This window comes from Leucopleurus acutus (genome assembly GCF_964270905.1).
Source record: "Leucopleurus acutus genome assembly, chromosome: 3".
Classification (NCBI taxonomy): domain Eukaryota; kingdom Metazoa; phylum Chordata; class Mammalia; order Artiodactyla; family Delphinidae; genus Leucopleurus; species Leucopleurus acutus.
The window spans coordinates 3,062,833-3,080,348 of NC_139145.1; the positions used below are offsets into that span (position 1 = coordinate 3,062,833).

The 17,516-nt window shown below is 49.6% G+C and overlaps 1 protein-coding gene across 1 annotated transcript in view; it reads right to left on the bottom strand.

Annotated features, from left to right (window-relative positions):
* The window catches only part of ZFR2 (zinc finger RNA binding protein 2), a gene marked incomplete at both ends in the record, with an annotated part of 42,492 nt that extends 27,041 nt beyond the window's left edge, over positions 1 to 15,451 (bottom strand). The window contains one exon of the mRNA XM_082836607.1: positions 15,399 to 15,451. Within this exon, the coding sequence (XP_082692733.1) occupies positions 15,399 to 15,451 (53 nt within the window). The remainder of the gene's footprint in view (positions 1 to 15,398) is intronic.
* Between the last annotated feature and the right edge of the window lie 2,065 nt (positions 15,452 to 17,516).

Below are 17,516 nucleotides of genomic sequence, written 5' to 3' on the forward strand. Positions count from 1 at the left end.
CCAAGACATGGAAGCAACCTAAGTGTCCATTGATAGATGAATGGATAAAGAAGATGGATAAAGGAGATATATATCTTTATCCATTTGTCTAACGACGGATACTTAGGTACGCACACACACACACATATGTGTGCATGCACGTGTACTCGTGCACGATAGAATATTACTCAGCCGTAAAAAAAAGAATGATGTCTTGCCATTTGTGACATGGATAGACCTACAGGGTACTATGCCGAGTGAAATAGGTCAGACAGAGAAAGACAAATACCACATGATCCCACTTATGTGAAGAATCTAAAAAATAAAACAAATGAGTAAACATAACAAAACAGAAACAGACTCATAGATACAGAGAATAAACTGGTGGTAGCCAGAAGGGAGGGGGTTGGGAGGATGAGTTAAATAGGTGAGGGAGATTAAGAGGTACAAACTTCCAGTCCTTAAATAAGTAAGTCTGAGGAATGTAATATACAGCATGGGGAATATAGTCAATAATATTGCAATAAATTTGCATGGTAGCAGATGATAACTGGACTTATCGTGGTGATCATTTTGTAATGTATAAAAATATCAAATCACTATGTTACATACCTGAAACTAATAGAATGTTGTGATTATACTTCAATTTAAAAAATTACCCCCAACAATGTGGCTGCAAACAATAATAAATATTTACCATCTTCACAGATTCTGTCGGTCAGAATTTGAGAGTGGCGTGGATGGGCTCTGACTCAGAGTCTTTAAGACGTTGCCAATAAGAAGTCGACTGGGGGAATTCCCTGGCAGTCCAGCGGTTAAGACTCCACGCCCCCAATGCAGGGCACGAATTCAGTCCCTGGTCGGGGAACTAAGGTTCCCCATGCTGCACGTGCACGGCACGGCCAAAAAAAAAAAAAGAAGAAGAAGAAGTTGGCTAGGACAGCATCATCTGAAGGCTCGACTGGCGTAGTAGGGGTAGTGAGATCTGCTTCCAGGATGGCTCCTTAACATGGTTGGTGCTTTCCCAATGCTGCTTGAGTGTTCTTACAACATGGCGACCAGCTTCCCCCAGAATGAGAGATGCCAGAGAGAGAGAGAGAGGAAGGACCAGGTGGAAGCTATCCTTGTTATGAGCCTCAGACATCACATGGCATAACTTCTGCCACATTCTGCCTTAGAAGTGAACCACTAAATACACCCCACCCTCAAGGGGAGAGGATTAAGCACCATCTTTTGAAGGGAGGAGTGAATTTATGTATGGGAATATGGAATATGAATTCTCTTAATGAATACTGAATATGAGAATTTATGGCAATATTTTTAAACCACCACATGCTATTCCCCATTTTCTACTGTTACACATGTTCTACGTATGTTCTGTATATGCTTTCTTGCGCCAGCTTCCCCTCATGGCTTCTTGTCCAGCCTGGGGCCCACACGACCTGCTCCAAACAGGGCACAGCTGAGGAGAATGGGGTGAGGATGGCTGCCTCAGATCCATAAGGATTTAACCTGGAGCTGGGGCCACCTTCTCCTGAGTCACATGGGAGAGGTGTGGACCAACCCAAACTGGCAAGGAAAACGGATGGGATGGGCTTTGGGAGGACAATAAAAAGCCATGCCGTTGAAGCCACTCAGAAGGCTCGACAAAGGGGTCTGAGCTGCCCAAGCTGCAAGGGCGGGAGTGCTGGAGTCCAAGTGTGAGCGCAGACCTGGAACTCTCTGGACTGAGCCCTGCTGCCTCTGCTGGGTAAGAGGCCATCAGCACTGCAGATGCTTTCCTTCTTGCCTGGCTTCCCAGCGTGCCAATGGCCTCCACCTCCAGAAGGGTCTCCGCCCCCAGTCCTGAAGACCCAGCGCACCAAGTGGTGCCAACTGAGGGTGCTGAGGCAAAGTGTCTCCTGCAGTGGAGGGCAAGTCTTGTCCTTTAGCTGAGGGCCCTGAGGGAGTAGAGACAAGCTTGGGGCTTTCTTCACCTGCTCCCGCAGTGACCCAGCTCAGGTCAAAAGCTGTGTCTCCATCTGGTGGGGGGCCCACCTAGGGAAACAGTGAGGCGGCCAGTTGTTGACCTTGTTCCAGGCCAGGAGATCAAACAGCCTGTTCTGTCTAGGGCAGGGTTTCTCGATCCTGGCAATGCTGACATTGCAGCCCGATCACTCTCTGTAGGGGACCATCCTGGGCACTTTGGGCTGTGGAACAGCATCCGTGGCCTCCACCCGCCCAATGCCAGAGGTGTCCCCAGTTCAAACCACCACAGATTTCCCCAGACACTGTCCAGGTGAGAACCACTGGTCTAGGACAAGCCCAATCCCAGGGCACCAGCTCTGAGTCCCCAGCTGCAGATGGGCAACGTCATGTGTTGGTTTACAGCTGGTCCAGACCCTACTCCAGAAGGATCACCGGGACACTGCGGGCTACCCTGTGACTCGGGATCAGGCTCGAGACAGCACGTTTGCGGGCGTAAACTAAGAATTCAGGACATGTTTTGGTTGTATACGACCCTGAGTAGTGATGCTTATGCACCCTGAGGTTTGAAGGCCACTGAGCTAGACCAAAGTCAAGGACAAAAGGAGAGTCTGCCCACAGATGGCTGGGCGTCCAAGCCGTTTGGTCTTGATGTAACTCAGTGGTGGGAGATCTCAGGTGTTCCCGTGCCCTGCAGGGTGACTCCCGTCAGTTTTATTACAAGGGCCTGCAAACGTCACAGCTGAGAGCAGACTGATTGGCTGTGAGGCGTACAGGGTCAGGGTAGATATCAGCTTTGAGTTTTATGTGGGATGCTGAAACGCCCTTGATCTCACCGGAGGTCACCCCTGCCCCCTTCTACTCAGATGACAGGATGAAGCACCTCTCCTGTGCAAACAGCTGAGACGCTGGGGGAGGGGCGGGGGAGACAGAGACACACCGTCTGGAAGAAGTATGGATGTGCTGACAGCCCAGCAGGCAGCAGGAGCCTCCCCCTCCAACCCAGAGCCTGAAAAGGCCTCACCTATGAAGAATACTGGGATTCCAGAGAGGGCTCAGATGCAGCCCCCTGGGCTGAGAGAAGGGCCTGGCACACACATGGGAAAGGGAGAAGAGCACAGGGGCTGACAGGGGAATGGCCCTGTGTGCTGAGGGACAGAGGAGGGGTGGGTGACAGGAGGCTGGATGGTGGGCTCGGGACTCTGGGATGCCAGGCAGAATCTGAGTTTTATCCAGTAAGCAATCTGGAGTCACCACGGTATCTCAGGACAAGATCTGTCCTGTTTTAGGATGCTAAGGTGGTGCTGTGGACTGAGTTGTGCCCGCCCCCCCTCAAATTCACATGAAGCCCTAACCCCAATAAGACTGTGTTTGGAGATAGAGCCTTTAAAGAATTAAATGAGGCCATAAGGGTGGGGTCCTAATCCTATAGGACTGGTATCCTTATGAGAAGAGACACCAGGGATGCCCACACAGAGGGAAGACCACACAGGGACACAGGAAGAAGGCAGCCATCTGCAGGCCAAGGAGAGAGGCCTCAGGAGAAACTAACCCTGCCAGCACCTGGATCTTGAATGTCCAGCTTCCAGACTGTGACGAATACATGCATTGTTCAGGCCACTCAGTCTGTGGTGTTTTGTTATGGCAGCTCGAGCAGACTAGACAGGTGGTGATGGCTGTAGAGGGGCGAAGCTGAGGGCAAAGCTGATAGGAGACACACAGAGGCCACTTCAGGTCACCTATGCAAATTTCAGCCAGGTCAGCTCCCGGTGGTCGAGGGCTTTGCAGACACCCAAAACGGGGCTTGCAAAGCAGTCAAGTAAACGTTTCATGACTATGGTCAAAGTGGTAGCTGTGACCCCAAAGGGAACAGTAGGCCCACCTGAGTAACTGCTCAGGGCAACACAAAGCTGTTTGTGGTCCGGGAGGATGACGTGTTGCCTGGCTTTTATTTAGCTAAGCAAGCTCTGCGGAAGTGGAGCATGGATGCCCTCAAGCTGGGGAGGGTGCACGTGCCATGGGACTCGTGCCCTTCTCAGGAGAGGGCTCAGCACAGTGGAGCCCAGACGGAAGGGATAAAGGGAGAAATGGAAGGGATTTAAAAGAAGGCTAGGCCAAGGATGGCCACATCTGCCCACTGCCTGTTTTTTGCACAGCCCATGGGCAAAAAATGAATTTTGCATTTTTAAGTGGTTGGAGAAAGTTAAGAGAGTACTATTTCATGAGACGTGAAAATTATACAAAACTCACATTTCAGTGTCAAAATATAAAGTTTTGATGGCACATAGCCATGCCCACCTGTTTATGTATTGCTTTCAGCCACTTTTGCCCTATAGTGGCCGAGCTCTGTAGCTGCAACAGACCCAGTGTAGCCCGCTGTTGTGGACTGAATGTTTGTGTCTCCCCAAAATTGTTATGTTGAACCCCTACCCCTCAATGTGATGGTGTCAGGAGGTGGGGCCTTTGGGAGGTAACTAGGATTAGATGAGGTCATGAGGGTGGGGCCCCCCGTGATGGGATGAGTACCCTTATAAAAGTCACAGGAGAGCTTGCCTCCCCACTCCGCTCTCCTCCAGGTGAGGACACAGTGAGAAGTCAGCATCTGCAACCCAAAGAGGGTTCTCACCAGAACCCAAGCCTGCCTGCACCCTGACCGCAGACCTCCAGAGGAGTAAACTCCTGTTGCTTACAAGCCACCCAGTCTGTGGTACTTTCTCACAGCAGCCTGAACTAAGACACCCCTGGAATGGAAAGTATTTACTCTCTGACCTTTTAGGAAAAGGCTTGCTGATCCCCAGCTTAAAACAGCCATCGTTTATTTTGTTCCTAACTCTGTAGGCTGGGCTGGGCTGCATCTGAGGTCAGCAGCAGGCAGCTCCACTTCTGGAGGGCAGCTGGCTGTCCAACGGGCACTGAAGCCCTCCTCCCTGTAGTATCTTCTCCTCCAGTGGTCCAGCTGGGGGCCCTTCATGTGGCAGGGTCCCCCAAGATGGAGAGGATATGTGCAAAGGCTCTGGAGGTCTACGCTCAGAACAGGCATGAACAGGATTGGCAGCTCGAACAGATGTTACCCCAGAATACCAAAGATTGGGTGGCTTATAAACAACAGAAATTTCTCAGGTCTGGAGACTGGGAAGTCCAAGATGAAGGAACCAGCACACCAGTATCTGGTGAGAGCCTGCGTCCCGGTTCATAGATAGCCATCTTCTCGCTGTGTCCTCAAATGCACAAGGGGTAAGGGAGCTCTCTGAGGTCCCTTTCAAAGGGTACTAATCCCATTCACGAGGGACCCCACCCTCATGACCTAATCACCTCCAAAAGGCCCCACCTCCTAATGCCATCAACTTGGGGGTTAGGTTTCAACATACGAATGGGGGGCGGGGGGTGTATAAACCTTCAGTCTATGGCAGTATCTCTTCCGCTGCAATCTACGGGCCAAGGAGGAACACAAGGAAGCCCAGGCTCGAGGGCCAGGGAAATGGATGTATTGATAATTTCTAGATGGGAAGAGCTGCATGGTCACAGTGGAAAGGGCGTGGATATAAGAAGGAACAACATAAAGGACAGGGGTGTTTTGGCAACCAATATACCACATCGAGGTTTTAGGAGCTGAGCTAGCCGAAAAATAGCTCATGGGAGCGACTCCTCAGGCATGGCCCATATGGTCGTCAAAGCCTAGGTAATCTAGAGCAGGGGTTCTCACCTGGGGTGATCCTGCCCCCAGGGGAAAGGGGGTGATATTGAGGACATCTGTGGTTGTCACTTTGGGGGGCTCCTGGCATCGAGTAGGTGGGGGCCAGGGATGCTGCTCCACACCCCACAGCGCCCAGGACGGCCTCACAGAGAACAACCTGAGAAACAGACCTGCAAGGTCTGGGTGCCCAGGGATGGGGATCAGGGATTAGAGCCTAACATTTAAAGGTAGCGGGCAGGAAGGTGAGTCAGCAGCAGAGGCTGTCACTCCCGCCCAGGCTCCCTGCCCCAAGTCTGAAGGGAGAGTCCCTACACCTCTTCTCCGGCTCCCTTTGGTAAGAGGTCGATTTCTAATAGCCTTTTTCTGGGTCCTTTTGCTAATGAGACGAAAGCTGTGACTTCCGGCCCTCTGTGACTCCCTGGAAATGGCACGGCTTTGCCGGTAATCACCTGGGGCCTCACAGGCCCCAGCTTAAGAATCTCTCCTTGAATGGGAGAGCAAAAAGCATTTGCTGAGACTAAAGGCAAAGTTTACGTGCCCCTGTGTGGCGTGGCGTGTTCCCTTCTCTCGGAAAATGTAATAAATCCTCATTCAATGGCAAGACGGCCCCTGTCGTCAGTCACCTCCATGCATGAAAATCCTGCAGGCACAAATGAGACACTCCCTTAGAGCAAGGTTAAGAGAAGAGGTTGAGGACGTGAGGGTTCTGCATGAGGACCAAGGACCAAGATCAAGATCAAGGAAGAGCTCACAGGGGTTTCAAGCTTAGGAACTGGGAGGAGAGCCACAGTCCAGCAGCTGGCATGGGAACAGGAGCCACACCACCTGGCTTCCAATCCTGGCTCTGGCTCACCGCGGGGCCTTGAGCGAGCCACTTCTTCTTTTCTCGTCTCAGTTTACTCACCTGTAAAATGGGAACACCTACCTCTCGGGATGTCGTGACAAACAAGAACTCATGTGCTACAGTGCCTCGCGCAGGAGCTCACAACGCAGCCCAGAGTGGCCAGATCTTCCCATTTTAAACGATACCAGAAATCTTTGGAAAGTCTCCCAATTTTAAAATACTGGCACCTAACTCAAATATAGCAAGTAAAAAACCCACTGCACGGGCCGAAGAGAGCTGGTGTGATAATCAAACATGGTCTGCAGGCTACCAATTCTCAGCCCCGACCAAGAGCAAGGAGTTGGGAGTAGTTGTTGAAGAACAGAGTCACACATTTACTCTCGGTGAAGCCTCCCCTCAAGCAAGGGGCCTAAGCTTGTGCTGCTGCTGTCTGAAGTCACCTGATGCTCACAGGGAGAGGGTGCCGCTGCACCACAAGGCCCAGGGCCGCTGTCCCCATGACAACAAGGGCCTGGTGAGTGCCGCCTGCCTGGCAGGGAGAAGAGCTGAGGTGGGAAGCTGGGGAGAAAGCACCGGCACCTGTTGGCTCAGGAAGAGTGGGACTGAAGCACATCTGTGTGACGCAGACTCACAAGTCCTGGCTGCCATCCTTGTCTTTGGGTCCCAGGATTTTTGGTCTGAATTTTGTTTTGGAGAGTCAGGCTTCTTTGGGTGCATCGTCTAGATAAGATTTGAGAATGCAAGGCTGGCAAGACCCATGGATATGAGCTCGTTCAGTGAGTCACCTAACTGATGGGGACACGGAGGCCCGGAGATGGAAGGGACTCGTCTGGGGAGGCCACATTCCCCAACCCAGGAAACTCTCTGGTACACACTCTGCTTGCTCCTAAAAGGCCAATCGTAAGGACACATTGCACCTTGAGTGTAGACCTCACTTCAGAAGGGCGCATCTGAGGAATCTACAGGCAGGTGATGAAATGTCACAGGGATGGTCAGGAGGAAAGACAAGTCATTCTGGGTTTGCTGTAACAATGATCTCTGTTGCAGACTGCTTTCAAAGAATCATTCAGTGTGCACACAAACACAATCAAAACATTTAGAGTATGAGAAAAAAAAAATCAAGTGCAAGAAAGATTTTTGTGGAATCACAGTGCTGAGAAACCTTACATAGTGCTTTCTTTTTAAATCATGGACTCTTCCTTCCAGGGCATAGCTCTTCACCCACTTATCTATCAACCCTCCTCCTAAGGACCCCCACCCCCACCCCAATGGCAGAAACTAAACCAGAAGGAGGGGTTAAACCTGAGTGCCTAGCACTTGGAAATCGCAACCTCAACGATCACCTACTTTGCAGTGCTATGGGAAGGAAACCTCGGCTCCGGCATCCTGACCTAGCTCAGTTTCCCAGGTGCATCTGTGACTACTCAAAGGGTTGAGGAACATTCAGAGCTTAGACGGTGCACTGTGAAGGGCGATACCCAAGGCTAACATGCGCACTCAAGTCATTCATCAGGGAGGATATTTTCAAACCCGTTTTATTGGCAGTAAGATCACATTTGTTATTTTGTGGGTACACGCATACATATACACCCAGAGAGATGACTTCATTTGGCACTTCAGTTCACAAGGGATTTTTGGGTTTTTTTTTGCGGTACGCGGGCCTCTCACTGTTGTGGCCTCTCCCGTTGGCGGAGCACAGGCTCCGGACGCGCAGGCTCAGTGGCCATGGCTCACGGGCCCAGCTGCTCCGCGGCATGTGGGATCTTCCCGGACCAGGGCACGAATCCATGTCCCCTGCATCGGCAGGAGGACTCTCAACCACTGAGCCACCAGGGAAGCCCCCCACAAGGGTTTTATATTCAAAACATACAGCATACCATACATTCATTCCCATAACAATTCTGATTTTTCTAACAGAAGTTTTTTTTTTTCCACGAAAGCCTTATATGCACTCTCCATGTTAAATATCCATTTCAGACCCAGGTACTCCCGGAAGACATCCTGGAAAGGGATCTGGTGAACTAAATCCTTGGGCTCTTGGGAAGATGATGGAGAATTTCATTTCCTTACGCCCATCCGCAGCCTTCTTTAACATGTAGTCAGGAGTCTCCAGCTCCCAGTCAGAGCCAGCCTAGCTCCTCAAGACAGAGCCACTGGGCTGCTTGGTGTTCCCGAGGCAGGGATTCCAGAGACTCGTGACGGGAGTTTCCTGAGCGTTGAGGGTGAGCCATGTTCTGTTTGGCAGTGGAACTCCCAGAATTCTCTTCTGTCCTTCTGAAAAGGAACGTGGTGCTCACATGGAAGGTGGCTGCATAGTTAGCCCCGCTGGTCAGATGCTTAAGAATGCCATCTTGTTGATACATGCTGGTTAAGCTAAAGAGAAAGCATTATGTACACTCGCCCTCCCCAGGAGCAGTGCAAGTGAGAGGACGCCCAACCAGGATCAATACGGCCGTGCCTTTTTGCTGCCATGAACCAAATAGGTGAAATGCTGTTCTGGGCACAGAGAGGGCTCATCTGTGGTTCCAGCCCTCTCCTGCTGCTTTAAGGGGCAGAAAAACCTCCACAGCAACATCTATGCTGGTCTAGCACATGGGCCTCTCGTGTCAACAGAGGGAGGTGGGACTAGACAGCCAGTGTGAGTTTCTTATAAGCAAGTACAACAGACGTCGAACCACCAACCCTGATTCAAGCAATGACATTCAAAATTTAAAAGAAGCCACTGGCTTTTTTAAAAACATTCATTCCGGGCTTCCCTGGTGGCGCAGTGGTTAAGCATCTGCCTGCTAATGCAGGGGACACGGGTTCCAGCCCTGGTCCGGGAAGATCCCACATGCCGCAGAGCAATTAAGCCCGTGCGCCACAACTACTGAGCCCGTGTGACACAACTACTGAAGCCTGCGTGCCTGGAGCCTGTGCTCTGCAACAAGAGAAGCCACCGCAATGAGAAGCCCTCGGCAACTAGAGAAAGCCTGCGCACAGCCATGGAAGACATAACGCAGCCAATAAATAAATAAATAAAATCTATTTTAAAAACATTCATTCCACGAGTCTTAGACATTATAGTTCTTTCTGTTCCCAGAGAGCAAAACTCACAAGGAGTTAACCTCAGTCAACAAAAGTGAGTTTCCAAACTACAAAGTGCTACAGAACCAAAGTGAAGCAATTCTCAATTCTTAGTCAACAGTTAATTTAAATATGCAAGCGGACAGTGATGTGCTGCAAATGCAACTTACCTCTGGGGGGAAAGAAAACCTGCCCAAAGCACAATATGTACCAAAAAAAAAAGTCCCGTTCCCCCAGATATTTACAAATGAAGTTTCTAGCTAGAAAAGTCTGGCAAGCTTAGAATTACCCTCTAACGCAAGTATAAGAGAAAAGGACAGACAGAGAATGTCAGTTCCCAGCTGGTGTGCGGATACCACAGTACAAGGGACAGAACAAGGGAACAATTACCCACCAGTTAGACCTTGGGTGGTACCAAAAGCTTTTCCTACCAAGATTCTAGAATACCCTATGAGTAAAGAGCACACTTCAGATTTAAGGTGTCACAGACATACAAAAAAAACAAAAGAAACAAGCAAAAAATCCCTGCGTTTTGTCAAAGCTTCCTAATTTTGTTTTGAATTAGACAGCGTTTCTCACCTTAGATGAATAAGCTATCTGAACAGCTCAGAGCCGTGATGAAGACAAAAACTGGTATTCTTAACATACACGCAAAACCCCACAACCTTCTTAATCGACTAAAACCAGTCAAAAAGGAGGGCTCCTCCTTCTAGCTGGAATACATACTATTCCTTTTAATTACCAAATGTATCTATAATGTCTTCTACATTATCCTTCTGTGATTAAACTTTTAAGAACAGAAAGCAAGGTCATAAAGTGGAAACAGGTGTCATTTGGCTCACAGTCTGACTTTGGTTCTGGTATTTAAAATTTGGGGGATTTCACGTAGGACAGGGAATTGTGGGTTCTCTGGGAAACTGGGAAGACTTGCCACTCTGGGTTCAGTGCCACGTGTCAATGACAGGTGGGAGGGTGGGGTGCGCAGGCTGTTTTGATCCTCCTCTGACAGACCCTCTATCCTCTATCTTAGACGGTATTCACACATGTATGTGTCTGCTCCTTACAAGACCATCTGCAATTCCTGATCTGAAGGTTCACAAACTTTTGATCTACTAATAAAGAATGAATAAAGAATGAATATAAAATAATGAATATAAAATATAGACTATAAAATAAGGAATGAATACGAGGTTTATAAATACCCTTTCTACACGTTTCCCTTACTTTTTAGGACTGCTCAGTTATTCATCCAGATCAATGGTCTTCGTCTCCTTACCTCCAAAACCACATAAAAGAACACCAATTACACTCACATGAAAAAAGAATTTTAAAGGATCATTTGAAAATGCTTTTAAATTTGATGTATTTGTTCTGATCATTCTAAATACACACATTGGTAGATCCAGACAGAAGACAAAATATAAAGTAAAACTTTTAAAAATTCAGAAACAGAATATGTTGAGGAAAAAAATCTCTATTAGGAATTAACTTATGCTCTGATGTTGGTGAGTTGACTTTTAGCTCTAAAATGGATAAAATGAAAATTCAAAATCCACACTTCAAAAATTTTAAATGTACCTAATGTACATGTGGTTGGAACACAGATAGTATAGTTCTGTCATTTGAAAGGTTTTCCTTAAAATATGCTGAAATCAGGTCTCGCCTGCAGTTGACAGCCTTCCTGAGATGGGTCTTTAAGAAAACAACAGCAGGCACACTGTAAAAGGAGAACTCCTGTGCCTTGCTTTCCCAGGGTCCACCTCCAGTCAATCCCATCGGGGAGTACGCGGGAAGTGCTGCTGAGGTGCAATCATTGTCAGGACTGCTTCAAACTCAACTACAGGTTCCCACGAGCCCCACTCTCCTGCTTTTGGGTGTGGTGGCAGATGCACCCAGTCCCTGAGGCAATGACACCAGATTCTCTCGGCAGCTTGTGTTTCTGGGACCTAAGCTCAGGGGACAGACAGGCCTTGGAGGGTAACGTTCACTCTGGAAGGGCCTGGAGACCAGGGGGTCAGAGATGGGGTGCAGGCAACAGAGGCTGGCCTGGGTATGACCAGGACCATTCTGAATCTGGTCGTAGCCATACCTGACAGGGCAGCGGTCTCCTACCTGGGTGGTGTTAATGGGTGATTTTTCATCTGGCAGCACTGGGGCTGCCTATGCTGTCCCCCATGGCTGACGTGGGCTCTGTTGCCTTTCCCAAGCTATCTGTTGCCTCTGGAAGAGATTATTGAGAGACATGGGTTGGGTTATCATTACCATCCCCATGACACTGGACCAGATACTTCCTCGGCCTCCCCACTCCAGAGCAAGTAATTTTGCAAGGTCTGAAGAATGCGGCCCTAAACCACAATCTGACTAGGACCCAAACGAAAGGGGCAGGATCCAGGTGACAGCGTAAAGAATGGCGGAACCCAGTCTCCGCCAGCAGGCCCCACTGCTGAGCGGCTGCATCAGGCTAGGTCTGCCACCACGAGCACCTCCCCAGGCTCGGGCATGCCCCACCATGGGGCAAAGGCACGGCCTGGGAGCCAGGCAGCCCTCATTCCTAGCCAGACACCACCACTCACCACCCTGGGGATCCTACACCAGTTACTGCACCCCGAGCTTCATTTCCTTATCAGCAAAATGGGTATCATTAATACCTAGCTCACGGGATTACTGTGAGGACTGGACGAGATATCAAGTGCTTGGGACTTATTCAATACAGAGAATCAGTAACCAGCGCTTCATATTGTTATCCACCACTAACAGAGTTCGATGGGATTCCAATCAGGCTTCCAACTTCCTGATATTCTCCAGATGAAGGAATCCGGCTATTAACATTTATGCCAAAAGCTTATTAAAATAGAACTTCTCCTGATGGGAAATCAAGTATTACACCAAAACCCAGTAGCTGTCTTATTTAGGTTTAACAAGGATGCAAAGGTAGAGGTAGCCAGCTACACTAGATGGGTGGTATTTTGACAAAACTGCTAGAAAAGGGAAATATCACAGTAGATCTGGCCCGCCTGTCACATTCCACCCCTGGGGACATCCACCGTACAGCTCTGAGCTCTCAATGCTTTCATTACCAACTCGAGTTAACTCACACAGAACTCTGCTGGATTTCTTGAGCAGCTCTCAGCCTCACACCTGAAAACTGCATTCAGTGCTAATTAAACACACTGTCAGATTCAATTTTCCACATGGGATTAATCCTTAATTCTGAACACGTGCAGCACTAACTCTAAGTCTAAAAAAGCTTTATGAGATTTAAAAGACCACCTAAAGTAAAATAAATGAAAATCATCATTTACAAGTGATTACAAACTTTTCTTATAACTTCATGAGTAAGTGTGCATCCGATTCTTACTGAACAATTTAAGAACAGTTCCAATTCCAACCCTATTTATGGATGACAATGTAAGGAATATTACTATCCAGGGCTATGGTTACCAATTTTAAAAGCCAAAAAAACCTATGCAAAATTCCTCTAAGAAATAAACTGTCGTCTTTGCTTTGGCAATCCATGAAATGGGCTTTGTAAATACTGTTGTCCAGTATTTGTCCATAAAGTTGGTACTCACAAAATCTGTTACCTCATCAGTTTTTCCTGGCACATTATGTAAGAAATATATACTTTAAAAGCAGCTGAAGGTTTCAAGCAAAAGTTGTTTCCCCCAAAAGAGAATGTCTAGTTAACTTAAAACTATTCAGACAACGCAGATTATCTTGTTTCAAGGTTTTCTGAGATTAAAATTGATTTTGCTATGATTCCTATGGGTTTTTTGGGGTTTTTTTTTTGCGGTACGCGGGCCTCTCACTGTTGTGGCCTCTCCCGTTGCGGAGCACAGGCTCCGGACGCGCAGGCCCAGCCGCCATGGCTCACAGGCCCAGCCACTCCGCGGCATGTGGGATCTTCCCGGACCGGAGCACGAACCCGTGTCCCCTGCATCGGCAGGCGGACTCTCAACCACTGCGCCACCAGGGAAGCCCGATTCCTATGTTTTTGATTTAGTTAAATCTACTCCTTTCTCAAGGAATAACACACACCCTTGGGGACAATTCTAAAGACACTGACTAATTTGACATTCAGTTCGTGGTAGTTTAACATCCTTAGTCACATGTGTGCTTACTGTATCACCTAAGTCATCAGAATCCAGACAAGAGCTGTGCCAAAGTGTTTAAATACCTTAATTCAGGTAAATGACAAAAACATCTGCTGAAGGCCCGCAATTACCTGTTTTACCAGTTAAGTGCTCAAACTTCTCCTCTGGAAGGTAATCTTAATAGAAAACCTAACATTCAAGTGATTCTCCGCATCTCACTAAATAATGCACCGGAGAAAGAGAGAAAAAAAGAGAAAGAGAAAGGAGAGAGAAAGGAAAGAAAGCATTGGCAGCAAGCAGGCAGAGGGGCAGAACATTTCCGAAAGGGTGTGGTCTCTGACAGCCTAGCCTAGTCCTGCTGCTGTAACTAAGCACTGGCAATAAGAATGCTCTACCACCAAGGATGACGGAAACAGGGAAGGATAACATAAAAATGTAACACTCTGTAGCCATTCTTTCCCTGACCAGCCAACACTACACCCTTCAGACCACTCTGAATACAGAAAGCAGGAAGAGCTCTCTCAACTTCCACAACCCCTGGTTCCAAGGCCTGACCGAATTCCTCCTGATTCCACAGGAAAGAACACAGCAGCACCACAACAACTGGGTTGAGGAAGGGGTGGACACTAACTTTCCACTAGCCTCACCTATTTTCAACGTGCTGAATGAGAGCATGAAACAATCCTAACAGGCCCGTGGTGCAGCAGGCACCTGTCGCTCAGTTATCTAAGGGGCGGTTTGAAGCCAGTCTGTGAGAAACTGGCCCAGGAGGAGGTTCTGCCAGGCTACCAGTTGGCAAGTGACACCACGGCAACAAAGGAAAGTGGGTAGGGGAGCACTTTCCCCCAGGGATGCCCGCTCTGCCTGCATCCCCGCCTGGGACCTGGTCTGGTGTGCCAGGCTGAAGGACTGAGACCACAGACAGGCTCCAAGGAGAAGCCCTGGAGAATGATGTGCGTGTGTACATTTGGGGTACAGACACACCCCATGTGTCTCTACCCACAGAGCCCTCCTTCCCCAGGCTGCTTCCCATCCCTGCCCACCCCCATCCCTGGCTCTTCCCTCGGCCCCTGTCTGCCAGGAGACCTTAAAACATCCAGTCGCCTCCTCCACTGAGTTTCCAGGTCCCTCTACCCTTCCTTACTGTTCTCCCTCCCCAGGAAGCCCCAGGTGCCCACTCTCCTATTGGGTCTCAGGACTTCGCTCAGGTCAAGACCGCTACGCCATCAAGTCTCTGCCCGCCCCTCCAGTCAGGCCTCTATCCCCCTCCCCCATGCCTCTGCCTCTCCCCCCGTCATCCTCCCAGGTCTCCGTGTTCTCTAACACCCCCTCCCCCCATCACGGTTCTTACCTCCAAACCCCACATCCCCCTGCCTGGCCAGGAACCCCTCCAGGGCTGTCTTCCCTCCCACCTCCCCACCTCCACTCCGCTCTCCCTCGCCGAGGTCTCTGCTCCACCCTCTGCCCCGCCAGGTGCACTCCCAGATCTCTGTCTTCTCCCCACCCCCACCCCAAGTCAGGAGGCTTGACCTCCCCGCCCTCCGTCCTTGGCCGTTGCCCCTCCCCCAGTCCGGCCAGATACCCTCCCAGGCAGCCCCACCCCTCGTCAGATCTCGGCGCCCCCTCAGGTCCATCCCCGCGACAAGCCCAGAACCCTCTACCACGTCAGGAGCCCCTCTGCTCTCCCCGACAGTTACAACTCGGGGCCGCGGCCTCCCAGGGGCCGGGGCAGCGCGGGCGGCGCGGGGGCCATTACCTGTACTGCGAGCCGGCGCCCTGCGCGAAGCCGTAATAATTACTCGCCGCCATCTTGGCTTCTCCACAGTGCGCCCGCTGACCCGGAGGCGCGAAGGGGCGGGGCCGCCGGCGCGTGACGTCATACGGCCCGCGCCCAGGCCTCGTGCCGCTTGCGCCACGCCACGCGCCCCAGGCCCCGCCCCCCGCGCGAAGCTTGCGCCTTCTTGCTTCCTAGTTTGCGCCTGGGGTCGTGTCTTTGCCTCGAGCCCGCCCCGCCGCAAGCCTCGCCCCTTGCTTGGAGCCCCCACCTTCCCTGTGAGCGCCCAGTATCCGGGGTCTTTGGCTCCACCCCCTCCTTCCCGCCAAGCCCCAGATCCGGCCCTCTCTGTTTCCGTTCAAGCCCCGTCCCTTATCGGATTCCCCTCCTTCCCTTTAACCTCTCAGCTTGGGGATTTCTAGGCTGGAAGTGATTTTCCTTTTTGTGCCCTTGGGTGGATTTGGTTGCCCCGCTGACCGTTTCTGGCTGGGTGAATGTGGCCCTACTGATACGGCCAAGTCCTGCTTGTCCCTTCAGCAGCCCCCTGGGTGCCAGTCTTTTCGTGGAGCCTTCTAAGGCTCCAGTACCTAAAATTCAGTGGCTCTAAATTAGTGCTTCTCAACTGGAGTGTTTTGCCCCCAGAGGAGAGTGAGCAGTGTCTGGGGACATCTGTGGTTGTCACGACTGGGGGTGCTCCTGGCATCAAGTGGATGGGGACCAGGGATGCTGCTCAATGCCCCACAGTTCCCAGGAGGGCCCCCACGACAGAGAATGACCTGGCACCAACGTCAGCAGTGCCAAGGTGGAGAAACCCTATTCTAAGGGTAATTCATTTTGAGGGCTATTTCTTGACCCACTTACTATAGGCAGGGCCATCTTGGGGGGGGGGTGCAACAGTAAGCTGCATGGCACCAGTCCTCAAGAACTTAGATTCAGGGAAGCAGATCATAACCAAACTATTACAATTAAGGTAGTCTTTGGTTAAGAACAGATTTATTGAGATATAATTCATGTACCATACAATTCGCCCAACTAAGGTGTGCAATTCAATGGTTTTTAGTATATTCACAAAGTTGTGCAACCATCACGACTAATTCCAGAACATTTTCATCACCCAAGAATAAACCATGAACTCTTAACAGTCACTTCCCCACCCCCACCCCAGCCCCTGGCCACCATTAGTTTGCTTTCTGTCTCTATGGATTTGCCAGTTCTGGACATTTCCTATAAATGGAATATCAGTCAGCAATAAAAAGGCATAAACCCTTGATACACACCACAACTTGGATAAAGCTCTAGAGAATTATGCTGAGTGGGAAAATTTCCATTTACATAAAATTCTTAAAAGGTCAAAAATCATAGAAATGGAGAACATATTTGTGATTTCTAGGGGTTAAGGACATGGGGAGGGGGTAATGGGGACTAGGGGTAGCTATAAAAGGGCAACATGAGAGATCCTGTGGTGATTGAAATGTTCTGTATCTTGACTATATCAAAAGCAATAGTGCTACTGCATTATACTATAATTTTGCAAGATGTTACCATTGGGTAACATGGTGGAAAAGGGTACATGGGATCTCTCTGTGTGATTTTTTACAACCCCATGTGAATCTACAATTATTTCAAGTTTTTATATTAATTTTTTAAAGGCAAAAAAAAAGAGTACATTTACCAACCATGGTGGGGTGGTGTTCTTTTGCCACCCTTTTAAGCAGGCACAGGGCTAGTTAATTCTTGGATGGAAACCATGGCAAGCCCAGGGTGCCAAGGAAAGCCGTATGGGTGATTTAGTGGATGGCATTCTTCCATTTGTGTCTTAATGACCATGTGTGGCCACAAGAAACAATCTAGTGCGTCTGGCAAACGCAGCTCTCCTGCCATGCCCTGGCTAAAGGCCAGCGTGGTAATTACACATGGCCTCCCTCCAATTCCCTGCAGCTCTAACTAGATAACCCAGGCTGCATGCCTTTTACAAAAGCAGGTCTGTTTTGATGTTTTCTCTGGTTGCATAATATCTTTTCTTTCCTGTTATTTGCTATAAGCATTGTGCTAAATGCTTTACATGCATAATCTTATCTAGTCCTCACAATAGCCCTCAGA